This window comes from Macaca fascicularis, chromosome 2 (genome assembly GCF_037993035.2).
Source record: "Macaca fascicularis isolate 582-1 chromosome 2, T2T-MFA8v1.1".
NCBI lineage: Eukaryota > Metazoa > Chordata > Mammalia > Primates > Cercopithecidae > Macaca > Macaca fascicularis.
In genome coordinates this window covers 158,779,898-158,804,261 of record NC_088376.1, presented here as the reverse complement: position 1 = coordinate 158,804,261, position 24,364 = coordinate 158,779,898, and the positions used below count along the sequence as shown (strand labels likewise).

The 24,364-nt window shown below is 41.5% G+C and overlaps 1 protein-coding gene across 46 annotated transcripts in view; it reads left to right on the top strand.

The window, feature by feature from the left end:
• The window catches only part of KALRN (kalirin RhoGEF kinase), a 694,928-nt gene that overhangs the window by 401,398 nt on the left and 269,166 nt on the right, over positions 1–24,364 (top strand). For 34 of the 46 annotated variants that reach the window (XR_012431622.1, XR_012431621.1, XR_012431625.1 and 31 more), the window contains 5 exons: positions 5,783–6,001; positions 9,684–9,833; positions 13,092–13,206; positions 17,273–17,388; positions 17,876–17,998. Coding sequence is in view for 38 of the 46 variants with exons in the window: in XM_015446330.4 (XP_015301816.2) it covers positions 5,783–6,001; positions 9,684–9,833; positions 13,092–13,206; positions 17,273–17,388; positions 17,876–17,998 (723 nt within the window). In the remaining 8 variants the exon portion in view is untranslated. The remainder of the gene's footprint in view (positions 1–5,782; positions 6,002–9,683; positions 9,834–13,091; positions 13,207–17,272; positions 17,389–17,875; positions 17,999–24,364) is intronic. The other 12 variants (XM_015446332.4, XM_074033265.1, XM_005547939.5 and 9 more) reach the window with 1 other exon arrangement.

Sequence of the window (24,364 nt, the reverse complement as noted above, 5' to 3'; positions counted from 1 at the left end):
ACCAATGGGAAAAGAGACAGAATGAAAACTTCAAAGACATTCATTACTTGTGGTTCAGTATAGAATTCAACCCACTTCTGAGTGTGTAAGAAATGCAAAGATGTTATCTTTTGCTAAAAAAAAAAAAAAAAAAAAAAAAAAAAAAAAAAAAAGATTGTTAATGGGTCATTTCTACAGCAATGATGGCAAAATAATAAAATTTTAATTGCCTGTGTCTTTTTATACAGTAATCCAACTGATTGCTCGCCATTTTTAAGCTAGTGTTGATTGATTGCAACCATTTAATTTCCCGGAAACCATCGTGGATGTATAAACAGTGTTAAGATGCATGATATTTTCTTAGGAACCATTACTAGTACTAGAAGAACTGTCTGGGATTTGAGATTTAAAAACAAACTTCATATTGCACACACTGCATCAGCAAATCATTTTCTAAGGCGGAATTAACCAGAGGAAATAAGTTTTATTACCATCAGCTGTCTCTATTGTAGCTTTCTGACACACCGAAATATCACAGTGTTAGGATATATTCACTATAAAGAAAAAATCAGGATTGGGGTTATAATCAAGAAACAGGGCCAGGCATGGTGGTTCACGTGTGTAATCCCAGCAATTTGGGAGGCCAAGATGGGCAGACAGCTTGAGGTCAGGAGTTCAAGACCAGCCTGGCCAAATGGTGAAACCCCATCTCTACTAAAAATACAAAAATAAAGTATCCAGGCATGGTGGTGGGTGCTTGTAATCCCAGCTACTCGGGAGGCTGAGGCAGGATAATTGCTTGAACCCAGGAGGTGGAGGTCGCAGTGAACTGAGATTGTACCACTGCACTCCAGCCTCGGTGACAGAGTGAGACCCTGTCTCAAAAACAAAAAAAGAATTGGACACACAGCAGTCAAGTTCCCACAGTCATAGCAGCAATGAAGAAAATGAAGGCTGAGTGATCAGACTAGAGGTATAGCACAGTTATGAGGCATGCTGGGCAGAATGAAGACAGCTCTTGGCCATACCTCCTCTTTATTTATCTTTGGTGAGAAGGTTTGCCTAAATCAAATGGTGGGCAAGTAAGACCAAATGTCATAACACACTTAAGCATCTCAATGAGCTTTTGAGGAAGCATGGGTAAATGTATTCACAGTGCTTGAAATGACTATATTCCACATGACTGCATATGCAGTACGTATTCATTTGTGTTAGACACCGTTTCATCTTTACAGAATAGAGGCTCACTAAGCATAAACACCTCTTAATCAGTTCTGGGTTTCTCTCTGGATACAACTTGATCAAATATTCTTGGAATTGATGTTGAGATATAGGCCACTTAGTCTCGAGAGGGCATGGCAGAGCAGTTAGGATTTCTAGAAGGTATTGGGAATGAAAGGTAGGGAGAGTCTGCATTGCCTAGAACAATGAAGGGAACAGAACCAGAATTGCAACATATGCTCCTTCTCCAGGTGGCCTGCATTTCTCCTTAAATGTGTCAGTTCAGACTAGGCTCTCCATCAGAAGGAAAATATGCCAGGGAAGATAAGCTGTTTCAAAGGGAGTGAAAGCAGTTGGGTTTGGCTTAACCCACTTTGACAGTGTTACTAGAGGCCTTTACAATGATTGTTGGTGGGGAGCATAATTTGACTTCTTTCTTGAACCCTAAGAAAGAACCCTGGGTTCCATCAGGGAAAATAAAAAAGTAGTAAATAGGATGCATATAATTTATTGTTTAAATGAGATCCTTTAAAGGTGAAGAAGGGAATTATTAATAACAGCCAGAAAAATAGGCATATACTGGAACTGTCATGGGCAAACTATGATGTTTGCTAACTTATAATATCTTGGGTGACCTCATTAGATTGAAGGTTTTGGTCTTTCTAAGGAAGGTCAGGATTTTTACCTGAAGTGGCCTCGGTTTCAAGAAGTCTTTCCCAGAGCCATTCAGGATGGAAAGCAGTACAGAGCATTTGAAAGAAATTTAGCTTTGTCAAACCCAGAATATTACTTGTTAGTATCTAAGATGTGGCTGATTAATCTTCATGAACTGTGAACTTCAAAATCTATTGTTCTTTGAAATCCTCTTATGCATTTTAAGAATAGGCATTATGTCAGAAGAAGTAGCTAAAACTGGATAATAAATTCAGTTGATTCAGTTCCATTCTCTTCTGTGTACTCCTACTAAATATTAATGTCCTTGATAATCCATGTCTTAAGGATATAGCACTCAACAGGATTAGATAATGGGGAGTAGAAATAAGTGCAAAATAATTACTTAAGCTCAGCAAAGCAAAGATTATGTTATATGGATAAGAGTTTATCATTTAGGAAATTAAAGGGGGAAGGTACTCCCAGGACTATTACATGATAATGAATTTCAAAGTAAGAAAGAACATTTGTATATATATTATATATAATATATATTTCCATATATTGTGGGAAAATCAAAGTTACTCCTCCACTGTCAGAGAAAAATACATAACTGTTTTATGATAACAATTCTATGCTCATTTTAGATATTGAAAAGAGGCCAGATAATTATCATAATTGTTAATGTTCATTTGGTGAACCCTTCCTCCAAATGAGATACTATAGATACTGTTCTAATTGCTAGAGATGAAATGATGTGATGAGCTATAGTAGAAAGAACACAGGTTTGGGAATAGGTCAAATATGAGTCTTAATTCTGGTTTCATTACTTCTTTGGGTTGTACATTTTTGGTCAAGTCACTTAGCCAGCTGAGCCTCAGTTTCTTAATCTGTGAATTGGGAGTAATAATATCCACCTCGTAGTCATGTTGAGAGAACTAGAAAATATATGCATAAGCACAGTGCTTATGATTTTTCAAACCATCCTTGCCTTGAGAGTGTCACAGTCTAAGTAAGGAGAATCAGCCAAGTGTTAGATGAGTGACATAGAAGTTCAGAAGAGGGTGGTTTACAGTGAGTCTCAGGCTATATGAAAAGGCCTCATCCAAGGAGGGTAGACTTTAGCTGAGTCTCAAAGGGAAGCTGGAACATGTATGGGGAGAGATTTGGACAGCCATAAAAGGCAGGAAGAATGAAGGCAGCAAAAGCAAGAAAGTACGTGGTGTGTTTTCAAAGGGTTTTTGTAAGGAAGTAATTCGTGATCATGTTATGGAAGTAGTTTGGGACCATGTTGTAATGAGGGCCTTTTAATGACAGCCTCCAAAGTTTGGACTTAATTTCAAAGCAATGGGAAGACCACTGAAGGCTTGAATTGAGAGAAGGTAGTGGCGTTTATGACATAAAATGAGAGTTTTAGAGCTGGAAAAGATGTTAGAAGTCTTATAATGCTAATACTTCCCATTACAGAGAATTAAAGGAATCTGTTAAAAATGTAAAGGATGAATTTTATGAATTAGAAATGGAAGGCAAGAAGACTCATTAGGTCATCACCACAACAGTCTGTGTGTAAAGTGGTGAGGGCAGGGCTGGGACGGGGGAGAGGGGAACGGCAAGCAAGAATGATGTCAAGATTGTAATCGTAGGAGGAGAGAGAAGGAGAGTACCAACAGAAGTGGCAGAGTACCATAAGAAAACTGTTTTAAAGATAAGAGGAGTTTAGTTTCAGCTGTGGAACTTGAGAAGCTGTCTAGGAGAGGTAGAGGCTCTAATAGAGCAGGAAAGCCTTTCCCATTCACTGGCAAGGGCCCCTCCTCTCTCCAGGAAGATCACTTTTACTGAATGCATCTTTCTGGGAGGCTGACATAGGACAGACAGCTAGATCAACTGAATCAGTGCTGCTCCTAACTAGGGTGAAACCTGTGCAGGCAACTCACCCTTGCGTCTGAAGGCAACTGAAGAAGAGTCAGATGTCAGACAAGAGACATAGACTGGGGAGTCATCTGCAGAGAGAAAACAATGGAAACCAAGGGAAGAGATGAGAGCGCTGCAGCAGCGGGGCAGGGGTAGGGGTGGGGGAAGAGCTGACCTTGGTACCTCTACATTTAGGAGACAGGAAAAGAAAATGGTGCCGATAAGCAAGACAAAGGAAGAAAACCAGGGATTTGTAGTGGATTGTTTCCACCCACTAGCTTACTTTCTCTAGCTTCGTTAAGCAATTAGGAACCCAAATGCTGATGTGGTCATCAGGATTGGATCGAGGGCTGACTCAGTGGCAAGGCAGGGAATGAGGGAGTCTAGGTTGCTAAGGAGGTCATGCTAGCATTGCTAACTCTGAGTACAGATTCAGGAGAGGGTGAAGAGAAGCCAGAGGTGGGAGATAGACTGGAGAAGATAAATGAGAATGTGTAGACTGCAATCTGGAATGAGGGTGAAGGGCCATCATGGTGGGAATCAGGGAGAGGTATAGGTGAAAACGAGTAAGGCTCTACTCAGACACAGGGAGTGCAGAGTGGATTAGCTCTTGGGAACTGTCCAGAATTGCTGCCCAAGAAGAAGGGCAGAAAATAATTCTGGAGTAAGTTACTGAGTTCTAGCTGTTCTTTTTCACTGCCAGCTGAACTATTATTTCCTCAAAAGTGCAAAGACCAAATTAGTACTACTCCATCAGTCTGGAACAATCCCAGCAGTTGAGGTTGGGATGATATTAGCTCTGTCAAGTCAGTGGGGCTCTAACATTCTCTTATAGATCATCCACATCCGTATTTTGTCTTAGTAAATCTTAATCCCATTTGGTTCTTTCCCGGCCACCCTAGTTCTCCCCACCTTCTACAGTTAATATAAACTCAGATAACACATAGCACATTTAGCCTAAATCAGAAAGGATTAAAAAAAAAAATAGACCTTCTGGCCAGGTGTGGTGGTTCTTGCCTGTAATCCCAGCACTTTGGGAGGCTGAGGCCAGAGGATCATTTGAAGCTAGGAGTTTGAGACCAGCCTGGGCAAGACAGCAAGATCCCATTTTTACAAAAAGTGAAAAATTAACCAAGTGTGATGGCACACACCTGTCGTCCCAGCTATCCAGCTACTTTGGGGCCTGAGGCAAGAGGATTGCTTGAGCCCAGTTCAAGGCTGCAGCAAGCCATGATTGCATCATTGCACTGCACTGTTCAGCCTGGGTGACAGATCAAGACCCTATCTCAAAAAAAAAAAAAAAAAAAAGAAAAAGAAAAGAAAAGAAAAAAGAAAGAAAATAGACCTTCTACATATATATGTATCTCCTGAAGGGATATGTAAATAACATGGGGATTATGTATTGAGGTGAATTATCTCCTGCACTGTTGTGCCCCCCGGTGAAGTAATTAAGGGATGATGTAGGAGATTATTCTCTAGCTTTGTTAACCTTCCAAATTTATTCCTTTAAGTGGAATCTTTTTCAACTGATTATTAATATTTTAAATGATTGCATTGTTAGCTGAGATTTGTGTTACATGAAGTTTCTTTTCATGTGCTGTCTATACTTGATCTGTAAAATGGGACTGCAGTAGTAACCTCCTTTGAAAACTCAATGTACAATTTTATTATTCTATATGCGAAGGAAATTTATGAACCAGTTAGGGAGCAGATTGATACACAACTTCTGTTTCCCTTCTATAGGAACTGAAATGTCCTTAAAATCTAGAGTGCTGCAAGGAAAAAGAAAGAAATGGGGACAGAATTTAGGGTCGTGAGAGATTAGCTAATAAAAATGTATGATATTCTTTTTAAAAATATGCTTTTAAAATAATAATGTATTAATGGTCATGACAAAATGGATCAGTCATTTAAAGCTCTTTAACTTCTCTGCATCTTTTCACTCACGCCTCACTCCACCCCCTCCCATACCACGCCTGGGTTGTTCCCACGGACCTTTCTCTCCTCTCCTTGTGCCCAGTCCCTCTTTCATGCCACTTCCTTGCAGAAGACGCACCAGAGTGCCCTGCAGGTACAGCAGAAAGCCGAGGTGCTGCTCCAGGCCGGCCACTACGATGCCGATGCCATCCGGGAATGTGCTGAGAAGGTGGCCCTCCACTGGCAGCAGCTCATGCTGAAGATGGAAGACCGGCTAAAACTGGTCAATGCCTCTGTGGCCTTTTACAAAACTTCTGAACAGGTGAGGGAAAGGATTGTGGGGCTTGTGGGGCTGAGATTGACAGAGGACTATTTTCTGCCTTGCAGTGTTAATGTGCAGTACTTAACGTCAGCGAAAAGCCAGTCCTCTCCGTACTAACGTTTGAAGAATAATTTGTGGAAACACCACAGTTGGCTTCCTTATCATCCTTGCCATTTGAGCACTGGACCATGGGGTTTGTTTCTCATAAATTTCTCAAACTTACCAGATCTATAGGGAGGTGTTGAAATAGAAATTGGGTGTATACTAAAGGCTAGATTTGGACAGTATATTAGTCAGCTGTTACCACCATAGTGCTGTGTAACAAAACACCCCAAAACTCAGTGATATAAAATAATAAACATTTATTTTTTTTGCTTAAGTGTCTGGGGTTCAGCTGATCTTGGCTGAACTTGGTAGAACTAGGCTTTGAGATGCAGACTGGGTCTAGATCTGTTCCCATGTCTCTTGTCCTCCTTGACCTGAAGCCATCTCAGGCACATTTATAGTTAAAGGCAGGAATACAAGAATCCAAAATCTACCATACAAGTGCATTTCAAGTCTTTGCTTGTGTCATATTCTCTTTCATCTCATTGGCTAAAATAAGTCACATGGCCAAGCCAACGTCAGTGAGGCAGCAATGCCTCCTATGAAGGTTAGGAGAGGAGAATGAATAGTGGCTGAACAATAATTAAATCTACCACAGTTAGGCATTATGCACTGCTTGAAAAACACATGGTTCTTTCATTCCTGGGGCCTCCAGTCTAATGGAGGAAACACAGCTGACACTGGGGAACTAGGAATGCACCGGATAAGATGATGCTGCTGTGGGAGAAAAGGCAGGAGCTGGGCAGCAGGGCCATAAAGATGCAGTGTGTTACCCTTTCATCTGTACAGCAATATGCACAGGGCTAAGAGGATTTTTAAAATGACTTGGGTGCTGTTAGGGAATTATTTTTATGAAACAGGTTTAAAACAGGAGTAATTTTATTCAATGTATAGTAGTTTCCTTCTCTGAATTGTTCCCTGGTAGAAATAAATCAGAGCATCATTCTCCTTGGGTGACTTACAGGGACCATCGGAAAGTCTCCCTTGGAGAAAATGTGACATGTGCATCAGAGGGCCCTGCAGCCAGGGTTAGAGTCTCCATCCCTTCTCTCAGTCCTTTCTGTTGCTTCAGAGGGATGACTCCTTTGATGGCCACAGAAGTGAGGAGCTGCAGACTAAGATGATAAAGAGCATCCCCAGTTGATCCATAGATTCAACATAGTCTCAGTCAAATCCCAGCAAGCTTTTTTTTGGTAGAAATTGATACATTGATTCTAAGATTTATATGGAAATAAAATGAAAATGCAAAGAATACAGATGCAAAGAAACTAGAACAGCCAAAAACAATTTTGAAAGGAAGAACAAAGTTGGACAAGTCACACTGCCTGATTTAAGGACTTATTCTAAAGCAGCAGGGATCAAGACAGAATGGTATTTGGAATAAGAATAAACACAATGAGAGGGAATAGTGGTGATAGAAATAGATCCACATATATACAGTCAGTTGATTTTTGACAAAAAAATTCAATGAGTGAAGGAAAGTCTTTTCAGCAAAGGATGCTGGACAACTGAATATCCATATGGAAACAAATGAGGCTTAATTCCTGTCTAATATTATACACAAATTTTAATTTGAAATGGATCAAGATGGTGAAGGGCACTGGAATAGGAGTCAAGAAATTTTACCCTGAAGTGACCTTGCCAAAGGTTACTTTACCCCTCTGGATTTCTGTTTCCTCTCTTGTTAAAGTATTTATACCTAATAATCTTTTCATTTCTTCCAACTCCCAAATTGTTTGCTCCTAAGTTCAGTCCTATCATGGGACAGATCTTAAGTACCCTTTTTCTTAAAGTTTTTGCATGTCTATAAGCTGTTTTATCTCAAAACATGAGCTGCCTGCACGTTTCAGGCCTTTCAGAAAGAAAGACGTGATGCTAGAGATGGGACTAGAGAAGTCACCTTGAGTTCGGTGACAGATCTTCTCATGACGCGAGAAGCGTGTCTGGCTATGAGGGTGTTCTTCCTGGGACAGCTTTCAGCACATCTTTCAGCTCAGTTCATAACTCAATGAATGCCCTATCCAAAGACATCTTTCATCTGGCTGGGCGCGGAGGCTCACGCCTGTAATCCCAGTACTTTGGGAGGCCAAGGCAGGTGGATCACTCGAGGTCAGGAGTTCAAGACCGGCCTGACCAACATGGTGAAACCCCGTCTCTACTAAAAATACAAAAATTAGCTGGATATGGTGGTGGGCACCTGTAATCCCAGCTACTCGGGAGCCTGAGGCAGGAGAATCACTTAGGCAGAGGTTGCATTGAGCCGAGATTGCACCACTGCACTCTAGCCTAGGTGAAAAAGCTAGACTCCATCTCAAAAAAAAAAAAAAAAAAAAAAAAAAAAAAAAAAAAAAGACATCTTTCATCAAAAGACTTTCTCAGAGAAGGCCAAGGATAGTCATAGCTGTTCTTCCCTGCTGCCATATCCGAACAAGTAATCAAAGTCTATTGAAGGAAATCCAGTCATCCCAAGGTCTATTGAAGGAAATCCAGTATCCGTGGGGTATTTGTTTCAGGACCCCTCACAGATACCAGACTTTTCAGATGTTTACATTCCTGATATAAAATGGCGTAGTACTTGCGTGTAACCTATATACATTCTCCCATGTAATTTAGATCATCTCTGGATTACTTATAATACGTAAGTATTATAGTAAATAGTTGTTGTACTCTATTGTTTTTATTTGTATTATTTTTTATTGCTGTACTTTTTAACAAGTATTTTCAATCCATAGTTGGTTGAATCATGGATGTAGAACCCACAGATATGGAAGGATGTCTGTATGGAATATGAGTTTCAATTTTCTGCATCATCCTCCAGGCCCTGATACTAGGCTGCCTTGAGTTTTCCACTGTGAGACCCAGGCTGAATTTCCCTCCAAACCTACCTCAAAATGCTTTTGCTCTCTTCTGAGTTCATTTATAAGGTCACTTAGCATGGCCTCTCAGCATCTTTAGAACTAAAAACCTTCTTAACTGTCTTTTAGGTTAACCCAAATTTGTTACCCCTCTACAGGAAATGTGTATTTTGTAATAGAGATCCTGGAGATGTCATGTATTATGGTTGGATTTTTGAGACATTTTTCTCCAGGGGAGGAAAAAGATGACATTCATTTATGGCCCGTAAACCATACAACATAGGCAACTTCCTCCTTTGTCTCTGCTTGAGGCTACTTACTATGGGACAAGTACAGATGGTCGGATAAATCAAGTTATCTTCTCCAAACCTCATTTCCTATTCTACCTAATTTATAGTTATTGTGAGATTATAACAATATGTAAAAACACTGAAACTCCAAAGATACCAGATTGTCTTACTTTCTTACTTTACCTACTATTCTTAGTTAATGTCATCAACTCCCATAAAAAGATGATTCCAAAATCCATATCTCCAGTCATAATGTCTCCCAGGTTTCAGACACAAGACTGTCACTGCCTCCTGGATTTCTCTTAGATGTCTCAGAGGCATTAAACTTCTAATGAAAAATGTCATATGTGTAGGCTTCTATAGGCTGAAGGTCCTCAGAGAATACTTCCGGAGTAATTAATTTACTGAGTCTTTTCTTCCATGGTTCACTAGGTGTGTAGTGTCCTGGAGAGCTTAGAGCAAGAATACCGGAGAGATGAGGACTGGTGTGGTGGACGAGATAAGCTGGGGCCAGCGGCAGAGATCGACCATGTCATTCCACTCATCAGCAAACATTTGGAACAAAAGGAGGCCTTTCTTAAGGTCAGAGCACATTGTCATGCAAGGGCTCAGACTCCTGGCCTTGGCCTTGTTCTTTTATCCTCTTTCTCTTTCTCTTTTTCTCCTTTCTTTCTTTCCTTCTTTCTTTTCTTTCCTTCTTTCTTTTCTTTCCTTCCTTTCTTTTCTGCCTTCCTTGCCTTCCTTGCCTTCCTTCCTTTCCTTCCCTTCCTTCCCTTCCTTCCTCCCTCCCTCCCTCTCTCTCTCTTTCTTTCCCTTTCTTTCCCTCTCTTTCTTTCCTTCCTTCCTTCCTTCCTTCCTTCCTTTCCTTCCTTCCTTCCTTTCTTTCGTTCTTTCTTTCTTTCTTTCTTTCTTTCTTTCTTTCTTTCTTTCTTTCTTTCTTTCTTTCTTTCTTTCTTTCTTTCTTTCTTTTCTTTTTCTTACTTTCTTTCTTTCTTTCTTCCCCCCCCTCTCCTCCCCTCCCCTCCCCTCCCCTTCCTTCTCTCTTTCTTTGTTCTCCTCCTCCTCCTCCTGTCTGTCTCTCTCTTTGTCTCACACACACACACACGCACACACGCGCACACACACCCACAGACACACGCACAGCTTCAAACATGCTTCCTATCCCCTCTTTTTTTCTAACCTCTTCCCTAAAGGTGTAAGGGAGTATAATGAAGATGTTGACTGGCTAATTTCAAAGGTGAAAGGTTACATTTCCAACATTTATTTCTCTCTTGGCACTTTTTGTATAGTTAGGCTATCGGGATACACTGTTACTACTACTGCAATCTTCAGATATCCCAATATCCCATGGATGTTGTTAACTGAGAAAAAGACATGCTTTCATTCAGTTATGTTTGGCTAATTAAATTATTTTTGATAGTAATATCAAAAAGATATAAGCTTAGATATAAAACATGATTAAAATATTTTATAAATGGAAGATGCAAAAATTAGGGTAAGAATTAAAGAAATGAATTTGGATGCCCTATTTATTTATCAATCTAACAATTACCAATTACCAACACACAACACTGTTCATTCTTCTGTATTAAGAGAGAAATGCCTTATTCCAAGTATTCTGCTAGAGCCCTGCCTTCCGAGGGAGGAAGCACAGGCCAGCTCTGCACAGACTGTCAGCTGGTGTGGGAAGTCCTTGTGAGCCTCCTTCCCCAGTCTTTGATCTCCTCTGATCTCCTCTCTTCTGTGTTCAAGCTCATCTAAAGGCTCCGTTTGCTCTCAGATTTCTTGCTTTCATGTTATGCTTCCTCTCAGGTTTCTGGGAATAGAAGAGAGAATTTTTATACCCTGACATGTTACCATTGATTTTATTCAATTCTGTAATTACCTGCCTTTCTTTTATTAGGGATTTTCTCTACTTGACCACCTTGAGCTTAATTTTTATTTTTTTTTAAGCTGGCTTCTCCCTTCCCTCCTCCTATCTATCTTGTATCTGCACCTATATGGGTCAGAACCTTTAGTAATCAGCTCTTACTAATAAGACTAGATAGAAATTCTTCTGTGCAGAGCTTATGGTGATTTTTTAAAGTTTTCCCTATTGCAAAGCAAAGTTTAAAATGGAACAATTTAAGTAGAGCATATAAAAATCTCAAACAGAAGTATAAAGATATTTCTTCATAAAATTAAAAGAAAATATTTCTATTGAAGAAAGAAATAGAAAACCCTCTGGTCTGATGTTTTCCATATGTCCCTAAAACCACAGTGAGAAGCTCCCTATCACTGTGGGAATTACATGCCCAGTAGATAGAATATTGAGCTCTTTATTTGTATTCATTAGTTGATCCGTTTGAAACTCCTTAAGCTGAAAACACCATCAAGCTTTTTCATTCAGGAGCCTCTGTGTTCATGGACTCACCAGCAGGTGTTTGTGTACCAGATATCCCAGATACCTTTGTTGCTAATTTTTTTATATAACCAGAAAATTATAGAATTTTATAATTGTTTCTATTAATTATGTAATAATTTTTAATTATATTGTAGGATCAGAAGGAAAGTATAAGATTCTGAAATTTTACATTTCAGGGTGTGTAGAAGAAAAAATAAAATAAAATTTCAAAGAAAAATGAAATAAAATTTCACAGTTTTACTAGAGATCATTTAATTCTGAAAACTATGGATTAAAAATTAGTATGCTAGTATTTATTACTTTACAACCAGAAAAAAACCCTGCTTTATAGAGAAATCCAGAAAATACTAGGCTTGAGAGGAACAGGAAATACTGTCAGTCGTCCTAGATCCTAGATCTGAGTTGCTTCCTGGCTCCTGCCCTTTCCGGGCTCCAGTCTTGTCCATCAGCACACCAAGGAGAATGTGACCAGCCCTCTGTGTGCCACCCACAGCTAATATGAGTCATAAGGGGAGTAGGTAATATAACAGCTGTTAGTCCTTTATGTAGACTGGCATTCTTCAACAATAGAATGCTTATTCGTGATATTTAGATGAGGGGGACTTGATAGGCAAATAAGTCTGAAAAATGTCAGTAATTTCCATTTAGATTTGGAATGTAGGGTTAATAGATGTGTTTACCAAATTTACTTGCTCAAGTCTAAGTCACACTGATTTTCAAGTGGGTTTATGTTTCCTGAGCTTACACCAGTAGTCATGTAAGAGGCATTCTGGTGGCTGAGGAAAAGTAGGCCGAGAGTGAATATTAGTAATGCCTGGTCAACATAGAAGGAGACAAAGGGTGGCTGATATCTGATTTTTATCTGAGATGGAATGGACAGAGACAGAAAGGAGTAATTCTTCACTTGACAAAAGAAAAGCTCAGAAGGGTGATCTCCATAAATTGGAATTGGAGTATCCATGAACCAGTGATAACTTCCAGGGCTCTGCTTCTTCTAGATTCCTTCAGAGTTCTTGAGCTTCCTAAAAAGTACAAGGAGGAACCAGGTGCCATGGCTCATGCCTGTAATCCCAGCACTTTGGGAGGCCAAGGTGGGCAGATTGCTTGAGCCCAGTAGTTTGAGACCAGCCTGGGCAACATAGTGAGACCTTGTCTTTACAAAAAATGCACAAAATTAGCTAGGTGTGGTGGTGGGCCCCTGTAGTCCCAGTTACTCAGGAGGCTGAGATGGAAGGACCGCTTGAGCCTGGGAGGTGGAGGCTGCAGTGAGCTATGCTCACGCCACTGCACTGCAGCCTAGGCAACAGAGTGAGACTCTGTCTCAAAAAAAAAAAAAAAAAAAAGAAAATGTAGAAGGAAGGTGTGTATGCCTTCTCCATTGTCTTGGATTCCATACACCTGCTGGGACAGGGGCCTCACGACTTTGTCTTTCTCAGGCATGCACCCTGGCTCGGCGGAATGCTGAGGTGTTTCTCAAGTACATCCACAGGAACAACGTCAGCATGCCCAGTGTCGCCAGCCACACTCGGGGACCCGAGCAACAAGTGAAAGGTCAGTGAGAGACCTGCCCAGCCACCGGTCACTTCAGCGAATGCCCCTCCCTGAAATATACCATGTACCCAGTTTTCACACAGTCTCAAATTTCCTGCTGCTTCTCCTTGGAAATGAAAATGTATGATGTGGGATGGTGTGGGCAGTAATGATTCATGGTTAATTTTTAAACATGCTTCAAGATCTGGAAGGCAAAAACAAGGATAAAATTTCCCCAAGTATTTTCATTTATCTTAGAGTCTGGACAGCACTGCCTGGTGGAATTTTCTGAAATAATGGAAATTGCCTGTATCTACGCTGTGCAATACAGCAGCTATTGAGCGCTTGAAATGTGCCTAGTGCAACTGAGGAACTAAATTTTAACTTTTGTTTAATATTAAGTAATTTAAGTGTAGATTACTGTATGTGGCTCCTAGTTAATATATTGAACAGAACAAGACTAGGGTGTCTTATAGCCTAGGAACAGAATGTGGACTGAGAATCCTAAGACCAAATGCTGACCCTGGATTTGTCACTGATTGATTAAGCCTTTTAAAACTTTAGTTTCTTATTTAAAATGAGGGGAGCATCTAGACTCTTGCTACTCAAATTGTAGTTCCCAGACCAGCCACATTGACATCCCTGGGGGAGAGTGTAAGAAATACAGAATCTCAGGCCACACCCAAACCAACTGAGTCAGAAACTGCATTTTGGCACTTTGGGAGGTTGAGATGGGAGGATTGCTTGAGGCCAGGAGTTCAAGACCATCCTGGGCAACATAGTGAGACCCCGTCTCTACAAAAAGTTAAAAAATTTGCCTGGTATGGTGGCATGCCTATAGCTGTAGTTACTCAGGAGGCTGAGATGAAAGGATCGTTTGAGCCCAGGAGCTGGAGGCTGCAGTGAACCACATTTGCACCGTTGTACTCCAGCCTGGGCAATTAGAGTGAGACCCTGTCTCAAATAAAAAAGAAAAAAAAAGAGAAAAAAAGCACAAAGAACCTGCATGTTGGCAAGAACTGCCCAATTCTACCAACCAGGTGATTTATGTGTTCATAAAATTTAGGTAAGTGCTATTCTACATCATCTTTAATATCTCTCTGAATTCTAGAAAGTCTATGATAATAAATACATAACTTTTTAAAATTACCTATTATCTGACCATGTGAAACTTAAATCATTATCTGTGGAATTATTCTGACCATGCAGAAATTAGCCTTTGAGTGAGTGAAGAGTTTAACAAATGTCATCTTGCCAAGGCACAGAAATATAACTCTGGAGCCCGAGGCTAGGGAGGGAACCCAAGCTGACTTGGAGTGAGGAGTGATATGGGCTTGGAGACACCATGGACAGGGTAGGATGCGTGGTCTGCTTAAGAAAGGCTTCCCTCTTTGCTCAGATTGCTCAAGAGTTGGAGAGAACAGAGGCCACTGGACAGAATTAAATCTAGGAATCAAAGTTCCCTACAGAGAGGAGGGAGCAGAGTTTCTCTTCCAAATGTGCTAATCTATTTGTGGTCAGGGGACCTGTGGGGAGCTGGTATTATGTCACTTCTTCTGGCACATTTGAAAGCATCTGTTCTGGCTTCCAAATGTAGATGGGAGATTGGGTGAGGCCAGCTGCCTACTGAGAGACCACATATCCCACCTACACCTCTGCGTGCTGAAGAGTAACAGGCACCCAGAGACAGTGAGAAATGCCTACATCTTCTTGGAGGCAAGACCAGGTTGTTGCCCATGTGAAAGCTTTCAAGAAGAGGGGGGAAAATAATCCTGAAACTCTTTATGATTTCTGCCTGATCTGGGTTGATTCTCTTAGCCACACCGTAGAGGGAGCTTCAGTGAGCAAAACTCTGGCTAGGGAACATAAAGACTAAAAGAAATGGGTTTCTACTTCTTCCTTCCCCAATTGAAGCTTCCACCTGAGGGACCTACAATCCCTTATATATCAGTTTCCTTTTCACTTACTACCTAGACTCAACACCAGTGCCACATAGTTTTGGCTTTTTTATGCTGCTGGTTGTTATATGGCTGCATAACAAACAAAATTCAATGATATCCACTGTAAGCATATGTTGTTCAAGTGGCTGTGCATTGGCTGGGGAGCAGCATCTCAGCTGGGCTCAGCAGTGCGGTTGTGCTTCAGACTGCAAGTCTGGCTAGCTTGGCTCCTTCACTCCAGGTAAGGTCTTGTTTGCTCCACGTGTATTCATTCTGGGACCTGGGTTGAAGGGGCAGCAGTTACCCAGGAGAAGTTCCTATAGTGGTGATAGCAGAGGTACAAGGAGCAAAGTCAAGTCTACAAGTACGTTTCAAGGCCCTGCTTCTGTTTTATCTGTTAACAACTATTTGCCAGAGCAAGTTATGTGGCCAAGCTATGTGGCCAGCATCAGTTGGGGAGTGAGAAACTGTACTTGCCTCTTTGGGAAGGAATGAAAGTTACATGATAAAGGCTTAGATACAGGGAAGGGTGAATAATTGGACCCATAAAAGGTTGGGCACACTGGCTCACACCTGTAATCCTAGCACTTTGGGAGACCGAGACAGAGGCAGGAGGATCACTTGAGCTCAGGAGTTTGAGACCAGCCTGGGCAAGATAGTGAGACCCTGGTCTCTACAAAAAAAAAAAGTTTACAAATTGGCTGGATGTGGTGGCATGTGCCTATAGTCTCAGCTACTCAGGTGGCTGAGGTGGGAAGATCACTTGAGCCCGGGAGGTTGACCCTGCCGTAAGCTATGACTGCACTCCATCTTGGGTGACAGAGCCAGACCCTGTCTCAAAAAAAAAAAAAAAGCACTTAGCCTAAAAGATGAAAAACACATCCTATCCTCAGAAAGCTATACTTGGCTGGGGAGGTGAGAATGAAGGGGTATGAAAAGTACATAAAATCAACAAAAACTTCTCAGTGCAAGCACTGCACTTCAGGTTGTGCCATCTTCATAAAGCACAGAAACTTGTACTTTATAGTCCCAGTAATGTGAGAGACCAAGGTGACTAACAATTCAGGCTCTGAAGTCAGATCTGGCCTGAATCTGAACTCTGCCCTTTCCTATCTGAACAACCCTGAGCTAGTTACCCTCCCTACACTTTCTCAAAAGCTTTCTCTAAACCTCAGTTTTCTCATCTGTATAATGGAGATAATAATGGTGCATGCATTGTGGGGTATTATGAAAATGAGTGTCTTCCACATACTGAGTATGTGATAAATATTATTCACATGGTTATTATTATATATTTTGTTAATATCTAATATGGCAACAGGAAGCAGGAAGAAGACATAAAATAAATTTTATTGCTTCCAGCATAACATACTATTTAAAACACTTAAGACATCTATCCACGTACCCAGCTACTCCTGAAACAACAGAAAACTTAGGGAAATAGCATGGACTGAATGCCTAACCATGGCCCACTTGCTGTGCTATATGCCTTGTGTAGACACTCTCATTTAACATCACTTTTAGCTTTTCTTATGATCACATCCAAAACAACATGGGCCCAGAGACAACATGAAGACATAATTCCAACACAGCTTCCCTGTGCCCACTATTTAGAAGTGTTTAAATCGAGGCTATGCCGTTAAAGTGCTGTGTGCACAACCTCTTGTGCAGGTCCAAGAACATGGTTCATGATGTGGGTTGTCAAGCCAGTGACACCAGCCCTCATTGCACTATAAATCTCCTGCCTCTCTTCTAATGAGTCCTTAAGAATGACTGAGATTCCTGTCAAGGTCCACCCATGCTCATTGGACTCTTGGGGCCAATTGAATTAGTTGCTTCCTAAGATTTCTTAGAACTAAGGACTAATTTTGCTATAAAGAGAATCGGGGTCATTTGTAAGTCACTGGTGTTATATTCTTGCCACCTTAGTTGATGGAACTCTCATCAATGGGCTCTCCCCCTAGACTCCTCGACCTTGCTCCTTTCTAGGAAATCCTTTCTGTATCCAGCTTTTGCTCCCTTTCTTCTGATGCTGGATTAGTCTCGCGGGGATGCTTGAAATTACAGTCATGGTCACCTGGCACCTGCCATGGGGTTGAAGGGGTTGGTTGGATTGTGCCCATCATATGTATCTCCTCTGCCCACAGCCATCCTGAGTGAGCTCCTGCAGAGGGAGAATCGCGTGCTGCATTTCTGGACCTTGAAGAAGCGGCGGTTAGACCAGTGCCAGCAATATGTGGTGTTCGAGCGCAGCGCTAAGCAGGTTGTCCAAAGCTTTCCCTGGCTCTATCTCAGTTCTGGGGAGCATACAGAGGCCCAATACCAAGGGTTAGTCCAGAAGAGGGCCACAGCAGCAAATTGGGGATGGGAGTGGGGAATAAAGAGGAAAGAAAGCAGGGTGTCACTTGTCAGCAATTCAGCATTTACCAAGCTCTCTGTTTTGAGTTTGGTAACAGGAGATATGAGGAAATGCTAGGTCACCCACTATGCCCCTAATTCATGGATGATATTGGGCCTGGCCTAGAAGAGTCCCCGGTCTACTGGGGGAGACCCTCTCTTTGCTGGTAAGTGTTCCAAATCAGGGGAGGGCTCATTCATAAAAAACAACTCCAGAGCTACATACCAATCAAATTGTGTCAGTGTTTCCTGGGTCCATGAAGTTGTCCCAACAATAACCTTCGTTGTAATATGGCATGTCTTCTACTGACAGCTGCCTTTTGGGGGACTGGATGGGTTGTTTCCTCCCATAGGCGCTTGACTGGATCCAAGAAACAGGTGAATTTTACCTCTCAACACATACCTCCACTGGAGAGACCACAGAGGAGACTCAGGAACTGCTGAAAGAATATGGGGAATTCAGGGTGCCTGCCAAGGTAGGAAACATCCCAGACCCTTCCCCAAATCCACCCAGAACTCTCCATTCTGGCCAATTTCACATTATGGAAGCAAAGACAGCTTCTGTAAGCAAAAATACCTGGCTGCAGTGGCAAGGGGGAAAGTATGTAAATGTCCTAAAGGATTGTCTCTAGAAACCTGAATACCCAAAGAATTGCAGCTGCTGGGTAGAGCAGCTGTATGCAGGAAGTCAACTGCTATATACTGTGCTTCCAGATACTCATCTTCATGCTCCAGGTTCTGGAATCTGCTATATTCTTTCAGACCAAATCAGGGAAAAGGGTGTATTCATGTAAAAATGTTGCCTGTGCATGTGAACACTGCACATATCCACATATTCTTGCAATTTGAGTGGCTTGGGAAGTTCACCTTATTAGAAGGGCCAGTGACTATATGGGTACACAAAACAGGTGAATTTCTCCTTTTCTGAGCTATTTCCATCTGGCCTCAAACCTGCTCATGAGCTAGGCTGGGTCTCTGGGGAGCAAAATGTGCAAGGATGTACATACCAATTCATACCAAGATTGTGGGGAATGCCATAATAGAAGGAAACCTGATTTTCATCTGTTTTCACAGCCAGGATTTGATCTGAGGATACTTGGGTTTGAATGAAAATCTGATCTGTCTCAAGTTCCTCTTTGTAGTGTCCTCATCTCTCACACGGGGCTCCTTGCCACATAGGAGCCATTTTTGGCATCACTTCCACACATAGCAGACGCTCTTCCCAGGTTGAGAGATGCTCTTGTTGGGGTCAAGGTGGGAAACATCCTATCCAGAGATCCCTCTGACACTATAAGGAATGTTCCTCTGGTTTGGTGTGACAAAATTAGGCCCTTAGCCTCATTCCTGAGCTGATATTTCAGAAGTGGTTATCCACTCTATGAATCTTTTCCTATGATCTCTCAACTTTGGGGAGCATCTCCCTGCATCCTTGTGAGCTTTGGGCCTTTTTGCCTAATGCGAAAAGCTGTGAGCACAGATAAGAGACTCATTTCAGTACCAGCAAAAGCAAACAGCACAAAGAAGGTGGCAGATGCACAGACCCCTGTTCAAATCCAAATTAAAATGGCTTGTGAATTAACAAGTTTGGCTCTATCCACCCTTCTCCAAATAGGGTCGATAATGAGCCATTAACAGGATGAATAGTATGAGATCCATTGGTGTTCCTATCTGCATAGGGTGGATCACAGCAGATACCCAGAACTTCATAGGATCAAAATCTTTCCATAATCAAAGTGGAAATGTGAAGAATTATTCGGTCAATCTTATTCATCCTACCTTTGTAACCGTCTTCACATATTTCTCCTCTTTTTCATTCACATAGCTACTACCCTAAGCTGTAGTAGCTTCCTAAAGGGATTGCATGCCTTTGGCCTTTCCTTCCTTCCTTCCAATCCACCCTGCCCTTCATTGCTGTTCATCTTTAAAATGCTACTTGGTCACATAACCACCCAGATCAAGAACTTTATGATTTTCCAATGCCTTTAGGATAATGCTCCACAACTCTACAGCTGTGCCACCCTACCTCCCCGGCTTTATCTTCAATTATTATTTTATGCAGAGTTTATGCTTCAGCGGAATGGATGTATTCTCTTACCCTCTGAGAGATACATCTTATACTTTTTTGTCTATGTGCCTTTTTCATACATTTCTCTGCCTGGAATACCCTTCCCTTCCCTCTAGTTTTTGCTTTTTAAGAGGAACCCCCCCACCCTGCCCTTTCCACTCTAGAGCCTCCTCCTCTATGATCCTTCCCACATACGAGGATATGATCCAGCTCATCCCTGCACTACAGCCCTTGTCCGTATAACCCTTCACCTGGGCCGGGCACGGTGGCTCACGCCTGTAATCCCAGCACTTTGGGAGGCCAAGGTGGGTGGATCACGAGGTCAGGAGATCGAGACCATCCTGGCTAATGTGGAAACCCTGTCTCTACTAAAAATACAAAAAATTAGCTGGGTGTAGTGACAGGTGCCTGTAGTCCCAGCTACTCGGGAGGCTGAGGCAGGAGAATGGTGTGAACCCTGGAGGCAGATCTTGCAGTGAGTCGAGATCAGGCCACTGCACTGCAGCCTGGGCGACAGAGTTGGAGTGCAGTGTTTTGGACTCCGTCTCAAACAAACAAACAAACAAACAAGCCCTTCACCTGGCACAGACCATCTCTCCTCCAGTAATCTATGCAGTGTTATCTCCTATATAAGCCAACAGGATACTTAGAGACGAGAACCACACTATTCATCCTGAGTTCCCTAGGTTACCTGACTACATTTTACACATTCAAAGGGGGCTACAACCATTCAGGAACATAAAGAAAAAAGGAAGTTTGAGTAGATTCAGCCCTTCTTGTTTATATTTAATATGAATCTTCTACTTTGGCTGTCTTTGTTCTCTGTCCCTCCCGACATAACTATCGTGTTCCAAATCTCAGGGTTATTCATATTAGAATATCTACAGGATAACAAACCCAGCTGAGGAGCTTCTGATTAGAGGCAGCAGCCTCCTGCCCCACCCTAGTCCCACTTTCCAGAGGTAAACATCTTCTAATCAGCTGTCTTTGATTATAATCTTTATAACCAAGAAAATGAATTTGAAATGGAAACCAAATTGACCTTTAGCCACAAGAGAATACATATGGTGGCCCTTATGGTTGAATAGGGCAGTGGAGTACATTAAATTTAATAATATTCTGGTCCAAAGGAGCAGACCAAGTAGAAGAAACATTGGATATAGAAAGATACTTTCTATGTAAAAGCTCACAAATGTAAGAATAAAAATGAAATAAAAAGAGTTTGAATGAGGAAAAAAGGAAAACATAATTCTCATGGTGTGATATGCCTATAGACAGTCCATTAAAAGAATAGAAATGGTATTTTCCTATTATGGGTTTCAAAATGTATAAGGGGTCAAGGCACACAGTGATGGGAAAGCTTAGTCATCATGACATTTGGAAGAACTCCATTTCTTCTAAAAGCAAAACTTTTTAAAGATGATTTTGTTTTTCAGTTTTTACAAATTCCATGGTTTTTACTATATTCACAAGGTTGTGCAAACATTGCCACTGTTTAGTTCCAGAACATTTTCATTACCCTAGAAAGAAACCCTATGCCCATTAGCAGTCACTCTGCATTCCTTACTCTCCTTAACCCGTGGCAACTACTCAAAAGTCTCTATGGGTTTGCCTGTTTGGGCATTTCATATAAATGGAATCGTATAATATGAGATCTTCTGTGACTGGCTTACTTCCCCTACCCTAATGCTTTCAGGATTCATCCATGCTATTAGCATGTATCAATCCTTTTTTCCTGTTTATTGCTAAATAGCATGCCATTTCATTGATATACCACTTTTTGTTTACTATTCATCAGTTGATGGACATTTGGGTTGTTTCCAGCTTTTGGCTGTTAGGAATAATGCTGCTAGAAACCTTTATATTCAAGTTTTGGTGTGAACATATGTTTCAGTTCCCTTATGTGCATACCTGGGAGTGGAATGGCTGGGTTATATGGAGTTCTACTATGTTTAACTTTTTGAGGAACTGCTAAACTGTTTTTCAAAGTAGCCATACCATTTTATACTCTCACCAGCAATTTGTGAGGGTTCTGATTTCTCCACATCCTCACCAACACTTGTTATTGTGTCTTTTTATATAGCCATCCTAGAGGGTGTGGAGTGGTATTCATTGTGGGTTTTGATTTGCATTTGCCAATGGCTAATAATGTTAAGAAAATACTTTTTTAAGCTGGTAATTTCATCTCTGAAGATGAAGGAATCCATGAGATAAACTGGACTTAATTCATCTTGACAAAAGAAAATTAAGCAGTAATGAAAGCAACTGGAGCCTTAGCTGAACTAAATTATGTTTTCCTGAGATTCACATAGCACAGAAAGGGAACACTGGGGTTGTCAGATGGTACTTTAGACTGAGAGAGGTAGAGTCTAAACAGTTCAGATAAAAGGTAGGCATGATTCTATTTCTGAGACTCTTTTTTTTTTTAGATGGAGCTTCACTTTAGTCACCCAGGCTGGAGTACAGTGATGTGATCTCTGCTCACTGCAACCTCCACCTCCTGGGTTCAAGTGATTCTTCTGCCTCAGCATCCCAAGTAGCTGAGATTACAGGTGCTTGCCACCAGGTCTAGCTAACCTTTGTATTTTTGGTAGAGACAGGGTTTCACCATGTTGGCCAGGCTGGTCTTGAACTCCTGACCTCAGGTGATCCACCTGCCTTTGCCTCCCAAAGTGCTGGGATTACAGACGTGAACCACTGAGCCTGGTCTTTCTGAGACTCTCAAGTGGAATATAGTTCGCATGTGATGGAAAGTTTTGAAAATTTTGGTTCTTTCATGTACACTAACAACCCTCTGCTGAATGAATCCGAAGATGTATTTCAAGAAACCTATTCACCTGCACAAGGAGCTCAGTAAATTTGTGTCTACAAAAAAATTGATAAGGAATATCAATATTCCTTATTATTATCTAATTATAAGGAATATCAATAATGAAAGGCAAATATGGAAGATTATGAGATTATAAGATTACTATCAAGAAGGCAAAATCTTAAAGTCTTGTAAAATGTGCTGAAGTCAAAAGGGCTTTAAAAAAATTTATTCAGAGTGAGGCTCACTGATTAGAGGAAGATCATAACCAAAGAAAAAAAGAAAGGAAAGGAGGAAAAGAGAGAGTGGGGAGGGAAAGAGAGAGGGAGAGAGAGAAAAAAAATAGAATTACTGACCCCCTCTTTTGAACCCCTGTCTTTTCCAGCAGGTAACTAGAATTCAAAATGGAAAGGCAAAACATAAATTAGGTGACACATGAAGCCCAAGTGAGCTCTCAGGTCTAGATTTCCAGGCCCAGATGAATTATGGTACCCAAAGTTTCCCTTTTAGCCACAAGATCATGTCCATACTTCCGAACCTTTCATTCAAGAACTGCTGCAGTCTGACCCCCATTTTATTAGTTTATATAAGTTACTGTCTTTGGAGGAAAGATTTGAGTTTCAAATGGGCATAGGTTGAACGAGAAAGATACTGTATGGCCGTGTGTGGAAATAAAGAAGATAGAAGCGATGTGTCTGAACCTCCCAGAAATCCAGAAAAAGCTCAGTGACTCAGCCCCATGGGAAGAACAAGAAATGTGGCACAGTGTCACCTCTGGAGATGAAAACTGGAATGTTACCCGAGACCAAGGGTGTCTCAAGCAGCCACATCATCTGGTCATCATCTGAGAGCAGAGGACCAGAATCTGTGTAATGTTCTACCATTTCTATACCACAGCTTCCTTTTTCTTCTTCCTCTCTGCTTTCTGTGATTTCACTTCTACTCTGCAGCCATCATCCAGATCCCTGTCTGTGCAGTTTAAATCCTCAGGGAAACAACCTCAATTGACACGGCATATTTCCAGTCCCCTATTTAGACACAGCTTTTAGGCCAGGACACCTCAGAAGTCACTGGCTGACTCTTGATTGGCTGCCCTCATAAGAAAAGTTTTTACCTCTGATCTCAAAAGCTGTGACCAGGCATTTAGCAGGTCATGTGGTACCACCACAATCACCAATGTATAAGAAACCATTTCAGAATACTCCCAGTGGGGACTGTGGCCATGGTTGGTATCTTAGTGCACTTACCCAATTCATGGGCCAAATTTACCATCTACTTCCTCCCAATAAAAATCTTCAACTCCTGTTGGTTTAGCTTTACTCACCTCCAAACACAAGACTTGCTCATTCATTCATTCAGTCAACATTGATGGTATGCCTACTATTTTCTAGACACTGGAGATATACAAATGAATGAGATGTAATACTTACCTTTTAGGGTTCATGGTCTAATGAAGGAGACATATATGCTAATTACATGTGATATATGCTAAAATACAAGCATGTATGTGATACTGTGGGAACACTGGGAAGGGCATTGCCCACTTGTTTTTTGGGGAGGACAGGAGAGGAAAAAGGGCATTGCATCGAGAGTGGGGGTGAGTAAGAATCACTTGTCCCAGCTGGAAGGGCATGCGACATTCAACATGGCTGCAGTGTAGGGAATGGAGAGCAGTGGAAACAGGGCTGCTGTGAAGGTAGGTGGAGCCACATGGGGAAGGGTGTGTCTAAACTTCCCTCCACCTACTTCCTAAGGATGCATCTAAAGTCATTTTACTGTCTCTTTGCTCCTCTAGTCCCCACACATACCTAGAATACTCTTGGTCACAAACCATTTGCTTTGCTGACTCTGAATCACAGTTTTGATGCTTTAGGATATAATTTTCTCTGATAGAGCTGCCCTAGTATGGCTACTGCCACCAGCTGGCTGTAAAACCCTTTCTCCTAGGTGTAGTCACTTTACCAAGAG